Source organism: Nothobranchius furzeri, chromosome 9 (assembly GCF_043380555.1).
Source record: "Nothobranchius furzeri strain GRZ-AD chromosome 9, NfurGRZ-RIMD1, whole genome shotgun sequence".
Classification (NCBI taxonomy): Eukaryota; Metazoa; Chordata; class Actinopteri; order Cyprinodontiformes; family Nothobranchiidae; genus Nothobranchius; species Nothobranchius furzeri.
This window is the reverse complement of record NC_091749.1, coordinates 71669568-71689897: the sequence shown is the minus strand read 5'-3', so window position 1 is coordinate 71689897 and position 20330 is coordinate 71669568. Positions and strand designations below refer to the sequence as shown.

The 20330-nt window shown below is 43.4% G+C and overlaps 1 protein-coding gene across 1 annotated transcript in view; it reads left to right on the top strand.

Moving 5' to 3' along the window:
- Window positions 1-389: 389 nt before the first annotated feature.
- The window catches only part of tox3 (TOX high mobility group box family member 3), a 60099-nt gene continuing 40158 nt past the window's right edge, over window positions 390-20330 (top strand). The window contains exon 1 of the mRNA XM_015952826.3: window positions 390-1220. Within this exon, the coding sequence (XP_015808312.1) occupies window positions 1119-1220 (102 nt within the window). The 5' untranslated portion in view covers window positions 390-1118. The remainder of the gene's footprint in view (window positions 1221-20330) is intronic.

The following is a 20330-nucleotide window of genomic DNA, read 5'->3' as shown; positions in this document are numbered from 1 at the left end:
TCAAACACTCAGCGTTCAAACCTTTTTGGACACAGAACACAAGGTGCTGTAAAAAATTAGCACAAAAAATCTGCTAAACTGTGAGGGCGCAACAGGTGAACCGCCAAAGGGAAGGGCCACTGTTGTAATTTACCAGGAAATGGCCACCAGCAGCCAAATGCTGCTCTTCAGGTGCATCCAGGAGGAAACCTGACAGGAAGTTTTCTTTTTTTTTATTACCTTGTAATTTAAACTTTTCAGTGCTGTAGAGGTTTATTAGAGCTTATGGAGCCTAGAGCCTGGTAAATTCACACTAGCCGTTAGCTCATCAGTACATTAGGTTATAAATCTATTTCTCCAAACAAAGGCTGTTCAGGAAGCTGATTTATTCCTAACGGACTGACCAGTTAGGATGGAAGTGAAAAATCAGCTGTTACGCAGTGAAGAAGCGTAAACGTGCCCGTTTGTTGTGATGGATCTCTGAACCGAACATGTCTCATGGAGCTGGAGGCAGAGCTTCACGGGGAGCGGCTTGGTGTGTTCGGGGAGTGGCTGCTGGTTCATCACTGGGACAGCAGGGCTGAACTTCTCTCCTCTACATGATCCTCGTCACTAATTGCACCATCTGGCTGCCCTGCGCGTTTTACAGACGCTCCTGCACATCCTGCTCCCTCATAGTTTTCTAAGTCGGAGAGCTCCATACTTGTGGGTGACTGAACAGGACGCGGATCTTGTTTTTTTATTTTTATTTTCTCAGAGTTCTCCGTTTGATTTTGCGCTCGCTCCGTTTCTTCCTCCGTGCGCCCGGAGAAGTAGGAGGAGGAGGAGAAGGAGGTGGACTCGCGCTGACTCGCCGGTCTCCCGGTTTCTTTGTACACAGCAGCTGTGTGTAAATGCAGAGAGGAGCTCAGCGCCTGCTGCTCTGCTTCTTTTTGGGCTCCGTCCAGCCTCCAAACGGCTCTCTGAGAAATGACGCGACTGCACCAGGGGTAGAATAGGAAACTTTATCTGACTTCTCACTGCTGTAGTGTCTCCAGATCCCCGTGAGTGTGTGTGAGTGTGTGTGAGCGCTTGGATTGCAAACGGCTCCGCACACAGCAGCAGCAGCAGGCTACATCTGCGCGCCTCCTTTACGCACCATGGATGTAAGGTTTTACCCGACCGCTGGTGGGAATTCTATTCCTGGAGAGCCGCCCAACCTGGATTTTGCCCACTGTTTGGGCTACTACAACTTCAATAAGGTGAGAGAGTGCGTCTTGTTTCGGTGGAGTTGAGCTGCGTGAGCACGTTGGTGCCGAAAGTGCGCCTGTTGGATCAGCCGCAACCTTTACTTCCTCGAGCGCATCTAAAGTGAACTCTTCTCAGAAGCTGCCTCATAATTTCTCCCCTCCTTCCCAAACTTTGCGGCTATTCCAGATTCATAACCTCCGTTTTGGCTCCGCGCTACTTTTGTTTTTGCCCCGCTGCACTACTAAACTCTGACCAGAGGGATGCGATCCAGTCCTGGGCGCTGTTGCTTACACGGTTTCATGTTCCTCAACATCACTGGGCGATCATTGCATCAGCAGCAGCCTGCATTACAGTTCAGATGTACAGCTTTTTACCTACATCATGATGCAATTAATCCACATGTTATAACCCCCCCCCCCCCCCCCCCCCCCAACCCCGGTAATTACAGGGCATTTAACTTTATTTCAGGTGTTGAACCAGTCAGAGTTGCTGCTGCAGATGTAGCGTGAAATGAACTGATTTCAACTTCCCAGGTTTGATTATAACAGCACGTGCACACAGACTGACAGCTAGACTCCTTATTTGTTTCTTTATGAATGCACTAATTGTCCCTATTGTGGTGCACAGCTAACTCGGTTATAACCTGCTTTAGGACTGTAACAGGGCGCTTTTAGCTCCACGCTTTCCGTTTCTGGGTTGTTTTATGCAGTACCTGAATGCAGATGGGAGTGTTGGGTGCAGCTGCTGCCCAATAACACATTTACTGGTACTTGTGTGTCTAAAAGACAGTTGATGGGAGAATGTATCCATGAACTCAACCTTTCTTGGACAGTAATCCATAAACAGCACGGCTCCAGTGCACCCCAGCTAGAGGAAACATCATTCTGACAGATAAAATATCAGGAAACTGCTGTGTGTGTTTTTATTAAGTCCAAACAATGCTAGCCCCTACACCCCACCCCCCTCGACCTGTCTTCAAACACACACGCACTACCCCCCACCCCACATAATCCAAGCCCATGCTGCAGCTTGGTTTGAGCTCTGATGCGCCTCCAAACAGTTACCAGGCTTGTCTCACTGTTTCGTCAGCTCTTTTGTCATGTGGCCAAGTTGTCATGTGTGCCCAGTTTCATCATGTCTTCATCAGCCATGAAGAACTTCAACTGCATTGGCGTCGAGAGTCAAAAGATCCTTTTTTTCATTATATTTACACCTGCTCGTAAAATGTGCAGGTTGAGAGACATTTTTCCATCTGTAAGAGTAATTGGCCAGCATGCAGGGGGAGGCAGAAAGAGGGAGGCAGGGTGGTGAGAAAGTGCCTATCCAGGATCTTCAGCAGTTGTGTTGGAGGAAGTGGGAGGGGGGTACAAAGAGTGCATTTTATGACAATTACGATGCTTTTGCACGTTGAACAAATGGACTTTTTGCATGCATCTTTCAAATAAGCCTCCCATTTATTAGAATCAGCTCCCACAAAGGTAGCACAATGACGAGAGGTTAGTCACTTCTCGTATTTAGAAGCTGTCAAAGCGGCTTTCTCAAAGTTTTCACAGTTTTGATTTGAAAAACAGGAAGAAACCGGTGAAGGCACAGGAAATGTTCGGTTTTAATGACAGCAGGGGCCCAGAGGCGCTTTGAAACATCAGAGATTCTTTTAAATTTACAGAAAAAGTCCACACCAATGGCACTAACTTCATTAGGTGCTGCAGTCATGGCTAACGAGGTGCTGTTTTCTTTGAGAGGCACAGAGGTACCGGAGAGAAACGCGCCACCGCTTCAGACAACTGATTAGTGCTCGTGAACATCTATTAACACACCAGATTTTAATCAAACGCGCTCCCCTATCAACTCAGAACGTAAAAGTGTTTGGATCCGACTCTGTTTGGGCCCATTTTTCTTTAACGTCAAACTGACCCCGGATCAGTCATAATCCTGCCTTCTAATTGGCTGTTTTAATCAAAAACAAAGTTTCAACAAGTGCTGACGTACTGGTTCTGGTTTTCTTAATGAGTCAAACCTGATCGGCTTTACTAGGTTCATGAAAGAGTCTGAGTGTTATTCCCATATTTATGGCCATCTGGTCATTTTTTAAGGCGTAATAACGTTTCAGATACAGTATCCGTTTAGTGGGGCTTTCATTACCCCCAGGCACCAAGAAATGACCAACAGATGTTCCTACAAACTTCACCTGAACTGGTCCTCATGTCGGAGGTTCCTTTGCAGAACGAATGCCTTCATCAGCGCAGAAAAAAAAACACTGTCTGTTGCTCAGAAGTGGCTTCACGTGACGTTGAAGACTTTATTCTAGAAGTGTTTAAACTAAAACGTCGAGAAAAGGCCTGATTCCATTATTTAGTGATGTAATGCCGGCTGTCTAGTTGATGTGCTGACTAGTGTTGTTTTCATCAGACCTCCTCGTGTCTATCCAACAGTTTTCATTGCCGCCGTTTGCTTTAGGAGGATGGATTATTTGGAAACATTAAACATCCTTCCTGAGTAAAAAAATAAACTCAGTTTGGAGAATCGGAGACTAGATCTGGCTGGATTGATAAGCTAACTGCTAGTCAATGTGAGGCAAATTACAAAGTGGATGTCAGCGACCTCAAACATTTATGGTAAATGGCCTGTAGTGGTATAGCGCCTTCTAGGATACTACATCCGCCCAAGGCACTTTACAACACACATTCACATGCTGATGATGATGAGCTACAGTGTAGCCACAGCTGCCCTGGGGGTGCAGTGACAGAGGTGAGGCGCCACTGGTCCCTCCAGCCACCACTAGCAGCAAGGTGGGTTACGTTTCTTGCCCAAAGACACATTGACTGTGACACATGGGTTTCAAACCTGCAACCCTCTGTACTTAACTAGCCTGACACACTCGCCCCCCATTTGTCTCAAATATGTTATTCTTGGCACGGGAAAACCTCCAATTTAGACTTTTTATGACTCATTTGTAAATGTATCTGTGACCATATATGATAAATGAGCTGCCTTTCAGCGTCAGAGGACTCCAACGTGCCTTACCCTACAGTGAATCAGTCATCTTACAGATTTATTCAGTTATTAATAATCATCTCTGAACTAAGTCACGTCTGTCTGAACAGCTGGTTATAATCAGCAGGAATTATTACTATTATCTGACTCGTAGGACTCGTGGAAAGTTTGCATGTTTGTGCTACAAACACAGCGGTGGCTCTTCTTAGAAAGTAGCCTGTCAGGTTATTTGCTTTAGCTTGAAATCAAACGAGCCATCACCATTATTAACCACAGGCACCCGGACCCCGGCAGCAGGAAAATCTGAGGAAACCTTTTAAATAAACGCTCAGTTTGACAGTCCTGCTTGTGTCCTACGGGTTATTTATACGATCTGACTGGACCCGCCGGAGGGTTTCAGTAAATGATTTGTACTGTTTCCAGGGGAGGTTCAAACACTTTCTTCTTCATGAAGTGTTTTATTTCCTGTTTTTATTTTACTGTTGGGAAGAGAAAGGGTTAAAACTCGGCCGACCAGGGGGGCCGTGTGCATCTTTCCAGCGTACACAGCTGGTGCCATTTCATCACACTCGTTCTAAACATATCCAAACACAATGTGTGTGTGTGTGTGTGTGTGTGTGTGTGTGTGTGTGTGTGTGTGTGTGTGTGTGTGTGTCTTTGTCAAACCCAACAGTTGATGAATTTGACTCCTAGGTGCACGTTAAATGTTTCGGTGTCTAAGAAGGGAAAAGCTGATGTGTTTTTGCTGAGTCGTTTAATTGCAGCTCGTCGGGAGGCGTGCATCAGCAGATTTATTAAACACCTAATTTTCCCGCAGAGAGTTGTTATTTTTAGTTTGCCTGGCTGGAAGAAACGCTCTGTACTCAGAGTTTCTGCCTGGAAGAACGGCTCCTCTGTGAGGAGTAGCAGTAGCGGTTCTCCTTTTGTTTGTGCACACATCTTGATTTCCTACGTGGTGTTTCTCCTGATCGGAGAGCTCTGCAGTTGTGACGTGTGAAAACTTGCAGCAGCACAACAGATCTGTGAGGAATCAGGTTGTATTTTTTCTGATTTGACTAGAAAATACACTTTTAAGCAAAACCATCTGAGGTCAAGTTTTTGTACAACGAGCCGAATGTGACAAAAGCTCTAGACTCTGTAACGTAACAAAAGTTCATTCACGTGCCCTTTATACGTAATTAATGCCTCACCGAGGCAGACTGGATGGTCTGCAGGTGCTAGTTTAGAAGGCCTGCATGTCTAGTGGCAGAAATGGCTGTGATGACCTCAAGCTTGGGCCACGCCCCATCATTTGCATGGAACGACCTGCTGGTGCAGTCATGTGGCATCATGGTGATCGTCTTCATGCTGAAGGACGTTGGCTTGGCGGTCGGCAGAAACCATCTTTTATCTCAGCTTAGCAGGCTAACCCTAACTCAGCCTCGCTGAAAAAACATTTTAACGGCTATTTCTGATTCTAACGGGTCACTCTGAGTGTTTCACGCAGGCTGAACATGAAAATAGTCTCCTACACCTATCTCCTGCAGTAGCTTCTGATAGAAAACAGACAGTGAAACTCTAGGATTAGAAATTCCTGACAGATCTACGTCACACTGTCACTAACATTCATGGACTCACGACGGGGAAGGCTGTTGTTGGTTTAGCGTCCAGGAAACAGCAGAGAAATTGATGTAATAATGTTGTTTGAATTAAACCAGCTTATTGTATGCATTGTGATTGTAAAATAATGCAAAACATGCCAGTTTTCCATGATTAGGTAGCCTTGGGTTTAGGGGTAACAAATTACTGCAGGGTTGCAGGTTTGATGCCATCTTTCCCAAAGCACTGGATTCCCCTGGTAAATAAAGGCCAAACAATTTAAAAAAAAGATGCACTTAAACCTGCAGTTGGATAAAAGAGTTGACAAGCAGATGTGAGATTTTGAGAGGTGCGCTGAACGACTCCGTAAAAATCAGTCACTCAGACGTAAAAATAAAAAGTTTGTGGGAGAAATTTAAGGATCTCATCATCAAAACTGTTCTGCCGAACACAAATAACACACAGGTCCTTCTCAAAAAATGAGCATATTGTGATAACGTTCATTATTGTCTGTAATGTACTGATAAACACTAGACTTTCATATATATTAGATTCATTACACACAACTGAAGTAGTTCAAGCCTTTTGTTGTTTCTAATATTGATGATGTTGGCATACAGCTCATGAAAACCCCAAATTCCTATCTCAAATAATTAGCATATCATGAAAAGGTTCTCTAAACGAGCTATTGACCTAATCATCTGAATCAACTAATTAACTCTAAACACCTGCAAAAGATTCCTGAGGCTTTTAAAAACTCCCAGCCTGGTTCATTACTCAAAACTGCAATCATGGGTAAGACTGCCGACCTGACTGCTGTCCAGAAGGCCATCATTGACACCCTCAAGCAAGAGGGTAAGACACAGAAAGACATTTCTGAACGAATAGGCTGTTCCCAGAGTGCTGTATCAAGGCACCTCAGTGGGAAGTCTGTGGGAAGGAAAAAGTGTGGCAGAAATCACAATATGCTAATTTTTTTAGAAGGACCTGTAAACTGCTTAAATGTTTTGTAATCTGCTTGAGTGTCTGATAAAAAATGTATAAAGAAATCTTCTGCAGCAGTTTTTTTTATGTTTTGGCGAGTTCTGTTTCCAGCAGAATCAGCGCAGAACACTAGTTTTATTTTCCATTATCATCACGTTTTAATCTTTTTTTTCCGTTTCTCTTCATCTTTGACAGCTTCAACCTTGCTGACTTATAAAAGCTCTCCCCAAGCCTCAGAAAAACCACTTTACTGTGAATTAAGCGGTTTTCTAAAGGAGCAGTCGATCACTTCTGCTTGGCTGATTCAATAAGTGTTGTGTCCCTTTAGTGGTTAGCTTTGCTGTTAAGACACATTCATTTTTAAAGCTTTCCAAGAGTGGCAGCCATTCCATGTTTCAGAGATCTGATGTCCAATTCTCTTAATGGGCTCACAGACTGTATCAAAACACTGCTGTTTCCCTTTTAACTTGACTTAAGCCCTCGGCTCTTTTCGGGGAACACCGACCGCAGACCTGCGCCATCCCGCTCACACAGTCCAGGCTAACATTTCCTGGCCGGGGTGACTTCTGTTCGAGCTCTTTAGCTGCTTTACTTTGCTGTAAGCAAGTGTCCAGCAGGGAAAATGCAGATAAAGTGTTCAAATGCAACAAGTCGGCCTAAGAGAGTTACTTTCTGGGGTTTATCACTCCGCTCTGTGCTGGGTTTTGGCTGTGAAGCAGCCGGTTCTCAGAACCGTAACTCACAGTCGTTCCTGTTTCTGGTCCAGTGTAAACTTCCCTCTCACAAGAATAGCACAAGCTGCAGGTGTGTGGTGTTACATGTTACAAAGTGTGATTACTCCTCCCCCCCCTCCCCCCATGCATCACACATTCCCATAATGCAGCTTGTTACCAGGCTGCACTAAAAGGGGCCGACAATAGCAGCAGGTGTGCAAATATCCCTCAGAGCCATTGCACAAAGAGCTCAAATAATGCGGGTAAATAAAACTTTATTTGAATGGCCAAATAGAGGGCATGTTGGAACAACCGGCGTCAGGGTTCAAGGAAGATCAGCTTGTTTACGGAAGCAGAATACGCACAAACAACAAATAAACGACTGCTTATTCTTTGTCGAGCACGACGTCTGCTGCAGCTAACATCATCCTGAGCAGTAGAGCTGCCTCGCCCCCGAGGGTGATCTAATCATCTCTCACATTTGGAAAACTGCCATCTTTTCCTGCAACGGTTGTTGTTGTTATGCACAACCTGAGAGGTGTTTTTGTTGTAATGGTTCACTTTACATGACTTCGGGATCTCGGAGGAGAGAGAGGAAAATCAGCTTCGACTGTTTCAGTCCTGGAGGGGAGTGCGTGTTTGGAGAAATATCCGTAGCCTGTAAAACAATAAATAAAACCAAAAGCAGAAGAAGAATTGGGTCGTTTATTAATTTATCACCAGTTTTTAAAACCTCGGTTTCTTTAAAACCTCCCTTTTCCCCGGGAGACCTGTGTTTGTACAGACTGTGTAAACCCGAGCCAACCTACGGGACACAATGCACTCAACTTTTTCAATATTGATCTAAGATTGTAATCTTTTTTTTTTTTCCAGCCCTCAACCAGCAGCTTTTTACAATCCTTTCAACACAACCATAAACATGTAAATGATCTTTTGTTTGCCACGATGGACTCTTTTCAGGGAGGCAGTTTGCACAAGCGACTCATCATTTATGAGTCAGATTTTGAGCACGACTCAGCTTAAATCTGCTCATTGCTTCTTATTTCGGACGTGTTTGAGAGATGTTCTGTTTAATGTTGGTTATTGTTTAGTTGCACATTCTGAAAGAACAATACACATGGCTGTAGTCGGTGCTGTAAAGGTCAAAGTTCAACCCCCACGACCTTGGCAGGGATAACAAAGAGTCCAGGAAATTCTTAAGTCAGCTACCAATGACTCTGGTTGAAGTATATTTGTAGAATCTCATTTCTGTGTGTGTGTGTGTGTGTGTGTGTGTGTGTGTGTGTGTGTGTGTGTGTGTGTGTGTGTGTGTGTGTGTGTGTGTGCGTGCATGCGTGTGTGACTAGATCAAGGTCATCGAGGTCTCTGTTTCGGCGCAATCTCCTTGCCTGGACAGCAGCTGCCCATTCTCTTAAATGACATTCCTTCCAGGAAAATGTATCCACCTTCTGATTATTGGAAGCTCAGACCGAAGGGGGGGGGGGGGGGGGGGGGGGTCCCACACCTCTACAACCTTGAATAAAGGAATCAGTTTTCTTTATTTAAAATAAGTTTCACAACTTTTTTCACCTTGTGCGGCTGCACAAACATTAGGAGAAATGGAACGATTGTTTCAAAGCTCATTGAAGTGGTGGGTTGCTGGGAGCCAAGGCTGACCGTCCATAATGAAACACTTTGAGAATAATGACACGCTGCATGGTTTATGAAGGCTTTTGGCTGAGCTGACCTTCAGCAGTTCCACAAGCTAATGGTAGTGATCCCTTTAAACGGGCTTTTCACGTGTCGTCTGAACAGAACCTCCCTGAACCGTCTACAGGTGGTTCAGAACGCCTGTGCTCGGCTTCTGACCAAGTCCTCCAAACACACCCACATCACCCCGCTTCTCCTCCAGCTTCACTGGCTGCCAGTCAACTTCAGGGTTCATTTCAAGATCCTGGTTCTGGTCTATAGGGCCTTACATGGACAAGCACCATCTTACATTGGTGATCTTCTTAGTCCCTACACCCCCAGCAGGTCCCTGAGGTCCAGTGATCAAAGCCTACTGGTTGTGCAGCACCAGGCTAAAGGTCAAAGGTGACAGATCATTTGCTGCTGTGGCCCCCAGACTCTGGACCTCTCTCCCCCTGAGCCTGAGATCAGTGGACTCAGTGGTCTCCTTTAAAAAGCAGCTGAAGACTCACCTGTTCGGGCTTCGGTGGGACCTGCTGATTCTTATGTTTTTTGGGTTTATGTTTGTTTATTTGGCAGAAGCTTTTATCCAAAGCGACGCACAAATGTTAACCTACAGGGTCTGTCGTGATCCACTTGGCCCAGAAGCTTGGACTATTCATGCTGTTTCTACCAGTTCAGTCTTTCTCAGGATCCCGTATTACCTTTTTCTGACTTCACATTTTTAAAATTACAATTATAATTTTTTTCCCATTTTTGTTCAGATAATTTTTTGAATCATTTTTATATTTTTTGTTCTTGTGATTTTTATCTTGAGAGGTGGTTTAAAAAATACTTGTTTCTTCTTCTTTTGTGGTCCTGAGACACATTTAGTGTCTAATGTGAATCCAAGACAGCCGAAGTCTCTCACAGTTTTTCCTTTTAAAAACAATGTTGTGGTGTTTCTTCTACATACAACAATGTCATCCATCTGACATGACCTTGTGTCCTTCACACATATGTTCTAGCACCTTCTTTATCCTAGGACCTCTCAAGGCTCTTCACAAACAGTAAACTTTACAATCAGTCATTCACACCCTGGTAATGATGACCTACAATGTAGCTGGAGCTGCCCTTGGACTTAGGCTCCACCGGTCCCTCCGACCACCACCAGTAAGCAATGGGAGTTAAGTGTCTTGCCCAACAACAGTGACAGACTGAGCAGGGCTTGAACCTTCAACGTCCCAGATACTGGGCAGACACCTAACTCCTCTGCCACTGTCACTGTTGGATCATGCAATGTTAGTCAAGTTTGATAATTATCTCGGAAGGAGCATTTTTGGTCTTTGGTGAAGCGTGGGGTCATTGGTCATTGAGGATCTACAAGGTTAGGACTCCATATCATCATTGTTGTTCTGGCATGGCAGAATCAAGAAGGTCAGGGCTTAGGTCATGTTTTGAGCATAAATAGTCTATCTCCTCCATAGGCTATCTCCTCCCTATCGGCAACATCTTCCGCAAATTCAATATCCAGTTTCACTGCTTCGCGGATGACACCCAGCTCTACATTTCCAGTAAACCCAACTCAACTCTCCCACCATCCTCCCTTACCCTCTGCCTCTCAGAAATGAAATCATGGTTCACCTCTAATTTCCTCAAACTCAACGGCAATAAAACTGAACTTCTTCTAGTTGGTACTAAATCCATCATCTCCAAATCTGACGGCTTTTCTTTAACTATTGACAGCGCCATAGTCTCCCCTCCCCTCAGGTCAAGAGCCTGGGTGTTATCCTCGACAGCTCACTTTCTTTTCAAGCTCACATAATTAATTACATAATTTGGTCAGCATATTTCCATCTTCGTTCCATAAACCGTCTCCACCTCTCCCTTACCCCTCACACTGCCACCATTCTCGCCCTCAGCCTCGTCACCTCCCGTCTCGACTTTTGCAATTCACGTCTTTATGGTCTCCCCAACAAACTCCTTCATAAACTGCAACTGGTCCCGAATTCAGCAGCCCGTATTATAACCCCTTCCTTTCACCACATCACCCCGGTTCTCCAGCAGCTTCACTGGCTCCCAGTTAAATTCAGGTCCATCTTCAAAATTCTCCTCCATACCTTCAAAGCCATCCATAACCTCTCTCCTCCATATATCTCAGACCTTATAAGTATCACCACCCCCTCCCGTTCTCTCAGATCTTCTTCTTCCATCCATCTTGCTGTTCCCTCTGCCCGTCTCGCTACCATGGGGAGCAGAGGTTTCAGCCGCTCTGCTCCCCGTCTCTGGAACTCACTCCCCCCATCCACAGTTTTACACTTTTCAAAACCAGACTCAAAACACACATGTGTAAATCTGCCTATGACCTCTGATTTTATTGAACTGTTTCTCTCCTTGTTTTTTCTTCTTTGCGTTTTATTGCTGTTTTATTGCTGTTTTAATGTATTTTCTGAATGTATTTTCTGTCAAGTGACCTTGGGTGTTCTGAAAGGCGCTTTTAAATAAAATGTATTATTATTATTATTATTATTATAAATGGTAAAATAGTTGCTAGCTTCTGATGTGCGTGGACTATTGCGTGGACCAAAGAGAGTGTCTGGACCTATTGGGCTGTGCAGTGCAACTGTTCCTGCAGGACGTGTGACCAGATCTCAGATCAGCATAGGTACCCTGGGTAGGATGTTACCAAAGCTGGCATCAAGACCCCATTGTGGGTCTTGACGTGATCTAAAACTTCAAATAAACTTTAGAAACGACTGTCAAATGGAAATGTTTGCCTCAAAGAGCATAAAAGAACGTCTTCCGATAACACTAAGGTTGATGAGGCTGTTTGGTTAGAAGGTTAGAGCTTGTAATCAGCAATAGTTGGCTTCCAAAAGCTCCGACACTTTTACTTTGTGGTTAAAACGAGGAAATGTTTGGAAAACAACACTCCTCTCAGCCAAGTGAATAAAATAAAGTGGACCGATGCTAAATCCAGAGGTCTGTGAGGCATTTTTGTTGTAGACAAATATGTAGACATTACTTATAAAATGTCTTTGCAGTGTTCACTGTTAATTAACAGTTTAGTGTGTGTTGGAAAAGCGCTGATGCTGACAGAACGTTGGGCGATGTTGCTGATCTGGGGTATTTCTGTGCCGTGTGGGTGGGCTGGACACTATATTGGGGATGGGGATGTACTCGTAGGATAAGGCTTACTTGCATTTCCAGCAAATCAAACTGAATAAGTGTGAAATGTTCTTCTCACTTGGGTCAAAAATTATGTTACAAATGGGTGAAATGAACAAACAGACATGCAGTCGGTCACGCCGATGTCCAGCCATGTTGTTCCGGGTTTGCCCAGAAGGAAACACCCCCAACACAAACTAATTAACCAATAAAAACAACTTCTTTCATTCATCACCCCCGTCTCTCATAACCGACACACTTCAAGCAGGAACAACAAAGTCGAACATAAATCAAAGTAGTTTCTTCTGCCAAAACCAGAACCCCCCTGGGAGCCACCTTGGTGCTTAATTAAAATCCAGCAGGATCATGTTTTAAGTCTAGGTGAGCGAGCACAGAATAACAACGACAAACTGTGCCCCAGAGCATTAACTGTGTGTTTTTGGAAAAAGAAAAATAGCTGCATCTTTTCTTTTTGTCCCCATTGCTTAAAAAAACAAAACAAATGAGATTAAATTGGGAAGAAGAAAGCAGCATTGAGTGCCGTGAATTTAGCCTTTCGCAGCTCCTAAACCTCTCAAAACCAGGGCTGACATATTAATCTCATAATTACCCCAACAGGATTAGAATGAAAGAGCTCATTATTGGACATTATTTTATGGCTTACCCTTTCAGTGCACTGTTTATCTGCCTTTTTCTTTTTTTATTTATTAATCCTTTCACTTCCTCACATGTAGAGACCAGCTGCAGAATAATAACCTGAAAGCTGTAAAGGTGTCATAATTTATCACCTATAAACCAATAAGAAATATTACAAACCAGGGAATGTGAACTTTGTAAAACCTTACACAACGGTGGGGGAAACAGTCGACACAAATGATGGATCAATGTAAAGATGCAGTTTAAGAATAAAGAACCGTCGAAATCTTGTTGATGGCGTCGAACGCGGGCTGCCAGAACGCCAGCGGTCGTAATAAAACAAGACTGATTCAGCCAGACTCCCGAGCAGATTAGATTGTGTAATGATGCGTTTAATTGAGTTTAACTAAGAGATAAAGAATGATTTTCTTATCCAAAGTGTAACAAACTCTCGCTAAATATAAACTGTTGGCGTCTTGTTTTCAAATGGCTTTGGCATCAACTTTGGACTCTTTAGAGTCGGGCTTTTCTTTCAGTCAAGAGCAGATAGAGGTACTTAAGTCCTTTGTTTAAGAAAAGGTTGTATTTGTGTCGTCTTCAACCGTGTGCGGTGGACTGCCCTGTGGACCGACAACTGTCGCGGTCCGTACACCACGTTGTTCGTTTTCCAATAGCATGTGGAGACAGACTATTGTAAACCCCACCTCATGACTGAGATTAATGAGTCCAGACTATGTATTTACATATATAGGATGGCTTACCAGGCTGGAAACTACTAGCACTTTTATGGTATCGGTTAAAAAAACAGATTTTCCTCTTTTTAAAATTTAATGCCACCAAAACATGGGCAATGATGTTTTTGCCTGTGCATGTCTGACATATTCGCAAAATATCTCCTAAACCTCTGGATGGATTTGAATGAAATTCTTACAAAATCATCCACAGATGTTCATTTATGGGCGATTCACTGTTGGGGTCAACTCCATTGAATATGGCTGCTGCAGAAATCGTAGGTGTAACCCTCCCACTGTCCAAATGGAGGAAAGTTGACCATTGAGCAGGGTTGATAGTTTATCCCTTGAGGTCCACGTGGCAGGGGTGAGGAGTGAGCACCACCTCACCCCTGCCACGTGGACTTCAAGGGATAAACTATCAACCCTGCTCAATGGTCAACTTTCCTCGGGGGGTCACCCGTAAAGACAGTGGGAGGGTTAAAGATGTTGAGCTTGAATTTCACATAATTTTTTATCTTAATGCTAAATGATTGTGCCACCACCATTTCTCAACATAAAATCATTTTAGTTTGAAACTCCGGCTCAAATGTTTATGTTTATGTATTTAGCAGACGCTTTTGTCCAAAGCGACTTACAAGTGATAATCGGCATGTTGCCCTTGAGGCTAACAACAATAACAACAACAACTTGACATCAGTCATGGAGAGGAGGGAACAAGGAGTGGACAGTAGAGAGGGGGGACGGGTGCAGGGAGGGTGCTAGTTTAGAAGATGCTCTCTGAAGAGCAGGGTCTTCAGGAGTTTCTTGAAAATTGAAAAGGAAGCCGCTGTTCTGGTAGTGCTTGGAAGGTCATTCCACATTTGTGGAACGATGCATGAGAAGAGTCTGGATTGTCCTGAGCGTGGTGTAGGCACTGCTAGCCGACGATCCTGTGATGACCGGAGCGGCCGGGCCGAGACGTAAGCCTTTGCAAGAGGATTCAGGTAGATGGGAGCCGTACCATCTTGGACTTTGTACGCTAGTGTTAGCAATTTGAATTTGATGCGTGCTGCTAGCGGTAGCCAGTGGAGCTCAATGAACAGAGGGGTGACGTGTGCTCTTTTTGGCTGATTGAAGACCAGACGCGCCGCTGCGTTCTGGACCATTTGAAGAGGTCTCACAGTACAGCCTGGAAGACCAGTTAGAAGGGCGTTGCAGTAATCAAATGATGGTGGACGATATCTGTACGTGTAAAGGAGAGGATTTCCATTTTTCTTTCTGCCTCTATGATATAAACAAAACTCTCCGTATGCGTTAGCGTTCCGTCCACTTTCAGTTAGATCTGCTCCAGTGGAGGTCCATCTGATTGTCCAATATGGTAATGGTGCAGCAGTTTGTGTCTTATTGAATTTCTTTGCAGCATTTATACTGCATACATTGTCATTGGAAAAAAAACAAAGATATATTTTGCAGCCCTACTGTTTACCTGTGAGGTTTCATATCTTACATGTATAGAAAATTAGAAGTGGCACTCGGAGATTTGTATTTCCAGCTTTCGATTGTTGGATGTTTTTTTGAGCCGATGACGGCAGAAGTTTCTAGGGTTGTACTTGTCACTAATATTTGCATTTCCAGATGTGAAGTTTCTACACTGCCTGTTTCTGGGCTCCTGCCGGGGATTCAGTGGAAAACTATCAGATGAAAGACGATGCGGAGTCATATGTTCTAGTCAGGGCAGTTGAAATATAAACTGTCCTACATACTTCTGCTTCTGCAAAAGTCGAAATTCAGATCTGCTCCAGCTCCAGCTACGTGCACACTCCTTAACGAAAATAACAGCTGAGACAGTCCCGTTTTGTGTGTGTGTGTGTGTGTGTGTGTGTGTGTGTGTGTCCCGGAGGACAGAGGACAGGAGAACACGCAGCTAATTAATTAAATAATTTGGTTCTGTACCTTTCTCTTCAGCACAGCCGACAAAGGTTTATGATGGGTCAGTCCTCCTGCATGCTCAGATCATTCCCTTCCCTTGCTTGAAAATTTGTTCCAAAATGAAAGTTGAACCCACATCTTTTTTATCTGTGAATTCAATGCCTTTCGGTGAGTCTCAAATAAAAATTTGGGCATCTTACTGTAAAAAAATATACCATTAATGTAAAAAAGAAACTCTAAATCAACTATGTTCTCATCCAGAATCGAACCCGGGTCTTCTGCACAAAAGTCTGACATCTTAATAAGTACAGTAAGCTAAAGCACCAGTGACATTGTCTGTATCTGTAACATTTATATCCTTGATGACAGCTGAAACAACGTTCAAAGAATGGTTCAGAGTGAAAATGGCTATTTTGTTGCTAATTTGCAGGAAATATCTAGAAGAAAGTTCTACAGAAAGTAGCTAAGGGTCCTCAGAAATGTAGCTAGCTTTGTCACTAGGCGTTAGGAACAGCGACAAAGTGGCACTGCCTCTCTCTCTGCTGCTAAAGCTACGGATAGCAAATGCTACGGGCGATGCCTGAGCGTGAACGCGCATGAAGCAGCCTGCTCGACCCGAGCATCTCTCTTTTTCTGTGATTTTACAGAAAAACAGGCGATCACAGTAAAAATGCCAGGGCTCATTCTACAGGACCAGGGCATTGCAGGAGAATGTATGAAGAAGACATTTATTATTTCTATTCATGTTTTGGCTGTCAAACGTCCATAATGCCCCTTTAAAGCTAAAGTAAAAAAATAAAATAAATAAAGGGGGAAATCATCTATAAAGGGAATGTTTGTAGTTATCAGCTGTGAAAAATAATAACTCTGCCCTATTCAGATCAAAGGACAAAGGTCCGGAGAGCTTTCCCCGAGCAACCCCATCATGTGAATATTTCACAGTCTGCAGATTTGAATAAAGACATCATGGCCGTTTCACTGCGGTACTGTACCGTTGAATACTCTTCGAGGCCATCAGCTGGAGCCTGCTTGAACTGCAGAACTCCCGTTTTAAAGAGGTGAGAAAAAGAAAAGACAGCTAAGGGAGGAAAGCAAACACAAGGGTTGTCAGTCAATGTGGCGAGCTAATTGGGTCGATCTCTTTAGTGGAGATGAATGAAGAGATTAACTCTCCCTATGTGTCCAGTGAATCTCCCCCTCTGGCTCCAGGTAAATTAGCCGATGACAAGTTGACAGTGGGAATTCTGCTCCTTAACTCAAAGCTGCAGTCATTTTACAGCTTCCCCTTTTACAGTCAGCAGTTTTCTCTCATTGATTTATTGGATTAGTGGCTTTTGTTTACAGGGCTTGTCGACAAGCTCCTGGCTCACCTGTAATCGGAGAGTGGCAAAGTTGTTATTTAATATTTAATCTGTGCACATAAAGAGCAAAATGCACTAATTATGTCAGATACTGATGCACTGTACAGACTCAACACGCTGGCAAAGAATCTGGAAAGCAGGTCAAACAAGCCGAATGAAGACGGATGAAGAATGATGGAAGAACTTGTGCCCAGGAAGGTGCAGCTGCAGTGCCAACTATGCTCCGCTCTCATTTGTTTTAGTGGAGAAACACACAGCGTGGTCCTAAAATAGAGGTCCAGGCTCAAATACAGAAAATGCCAGTGACCCCTTTTCCTCACTGCTAGCGCTGGAGAAATGGGATAAAGTGCAGAGCTCTGGTCAAGGGAGCGAATCAGTAGCGCCAAGATGCAGGAATAGACAAACCATGTGAATATGAGAGATCTTCTGCCATACTGAAGAGATCTTTAACGACGTCTGATCTGAGTTTGTGTGGAAAGGTTATGAGCAAAGTCAGTTCGGAGAACATACAGGTCCTTCTGAAAAAATTAGCATATTGTGATAAAGTTCATTATTGTCTGTAATGTACTGATAAACAGTAGACTTTCATATATATAAGATTCATTACACACAACTGAAGTAGTTCAAGCCTTTTATTGTTTCTAATATTGATGATTTTGGCATACAGCTCATGAAAACCCAAAATTCCTATCTCAAATAATTAGCATATTTATCCGACCAATAAAAGAAAAGTGTTTTTAATACAAAAAACGTCAACCTTCAATTAATTATGTTCAGTTATGCACTTGATACTTGGTCAGGAATCGTGGCATGGAAGCAATCAGCCTGATGCACTGCTGAGGTGTTATGGAGGCCCAGGATGCTTCGATAGCGGCCCTAAGCTCATCCAGAGTGTTGGGTCTTGTGTCTCTCATCTTTCTCTTCACAATATCCCACAGATTCTCTACGGGTTCAGGTCAGGAGAGTTGGCAGGCCAGTTGAGCACAGTAATACCATGGTCAGTAAACCATCTACCAGTGGTTTTGGCACTGTGAGCAGGTGCCAGGTCGTGCTGAAAAATGAAATCTTCATCTCCATAAAGCTTTTCAGCAGTTGGAAGCATGAAGTGCTCCAAAATCTCCTGATAGCTAGCTGCATTGACCCTGCCCTTGATAAAACACAGTGGACCAACACCAGCAGCTGGCATGGCGCCCCAGACCATCTCTGACTGTGGGTACTTGACACTGGACTTCAGGCATTTTGGCATTCCCCTCTGCCCAGTCTTCCTCCAGACTCTGGCACCTTGATTTCCAAATGACATACAAAATTTGCTTTCATTCGAAAAAAGTTCTTTGGACCACTGAGCAACAGTCCAGTGCTGCTTCTCTGTAGCCCAGGTCAGGAGCTTCTGCCGCTGTTTCTGGTTCAGAAGTGGCTTGACCTGGAGAATGAGGCACCTGTAGCCCATTTCCTGCACACGCCTGTACACGGTGGCTCTGGATGTTTCTACTCCAGACTCAGTCCACTGCTTCCGCAGGTCCCCCCAAGGTCTGGAATCGGTCCTTCTCCACAATCTTCCTCAGGGTCCGGTCACCTCTTCTCATGCAGCGTTTTCTGCCACACCTTTTCCTTCCCACAGACTTCCCACTGAGGTGCCTTGATACAGCACTCTGGGAACAGCCTATTCGTTCAGAAATGTCTTTCTGTGTCTTACCCTCTTGCTTGAGGGTGTCAATGATGGCCTCCTGGACAGCAGTCAGGTCGGCAGTCTTACCCATGATTGCGGTTTTGAGTAATGAACCAGGCTGGGAGTTTTTAAAGCCTCAGGAATCTTTTGCAGGTCTTTAGAGTTCATTAGTTGGGTCAGATGATTAGGTTAATAGCTCGTTTAGAGAACCTTTTCATGATATGCTAATTATTTGAGATAGGAATTTTGGGTTTTCATGAGCTGTACGCCAAAATCATCAATATTAGAAACAATAAAAGGTTTGAACTACTTCAGTTGTGTGTAATGAATCTAATATATATGAAAGTCTAATGTTTATCAGTACATTACAGAAAATAATGAACTTTATCACAATATGCTAATTTTTTGAGAAGGACCTGTAGGCCAGTTCTGAGCAAAGAGCTCTAGTGGTTGGTTCAAATGGATTCTTACTATCTGAAAATAATTATACATAAATATAATATCATCATGCTAACATGGTTTTATAAACGTCCAAACGGTTTTGTTTCGTAGCTTGTATCTCATCTCTGTAGGAACACCAAACTAGATTTTGCCAAATGTGGGTCTTTAAGAGATGAACTTGTCATCACATCATTTTATCCAGAGTGTCAGAATGAATGGCGACACCTCAACACATCATTTATGTCGCTTCACTCAATCCAAACCACTTTAGGTATAAAGCAAATACACGTACAACCAAAGAATATAAAAATCCGTCCATCCATCTGTACACACATGGATGTAGTTTGTTTTTTTTGGGGGGGGGGGGGGGGGGGACACTTTTTCCAATGTCAGTTTTTGTCCCCTGCACTTTATACTGTCCAAAAATAATATTAGGCTGTATTAAACAGACATTGGTTGAGCACTAGGACCAAGAGGAAAAGAACTGCATACTACCCCCCCCCCAGTCCTTATGCCGTTTGTGTCCCCCCTACTTCTCCATGCACACACACATCAGTAAACAAATACATAAAACCCAAATAAATATAAACAGCTGGTAAATTAAACATTTGCAAAGTGTTAAAAATGACTGAAAACATGTAATTTTGAATTTGTGCACACGGCCGTCCTCCACAGAAGACCATAGAAAGAGGAAAAGTGTTATTTTTTTGTGCAAATATTAACAATTTTTAGACCTTTTAGAGCATTTAAAATATCGGCAGGCTTCATTTTGAAGCTCACCTCACTGGTAAGAAGTAATGACAAAAGCCCATCTCCCATTTACTTTCAAGAAGTCTTAATATATCAAATAATTATGTAATTAAGGTAATGTTTACAATTAATCTGACTTTTCATTCGGACATTTTCATGTTTAACTTTATTTAGTTAGTTCATTAAAATTTAGTGATTTATTCTGTGAGATTATGGGGATTACACCCACCAAGTGGTTGCCCTACCAGCCTGCATAAATAACATTTGCATTGATGTTCCAATTTTGTGTTTTCTATCCGGGAAGTTTGTGGCAGAAATCAACACATTTTATTGGCTTTGCAAAACTACGTCATGAAATAGGAATTTTGTGCACAAAGTGGGTTTTTACTTGCGTTCTCCACATGTGAACTCATGATTTTTGTGTCATTTTTATGGAAAAAAATAATTATTTTTGCATTCTTAGCAAAATCTGCCTCCTCCATTTTGAATCTCCACATCTGTCGGTGCAGTGATGCAGAATCAAAGCTAAAGTTTGCGGTTT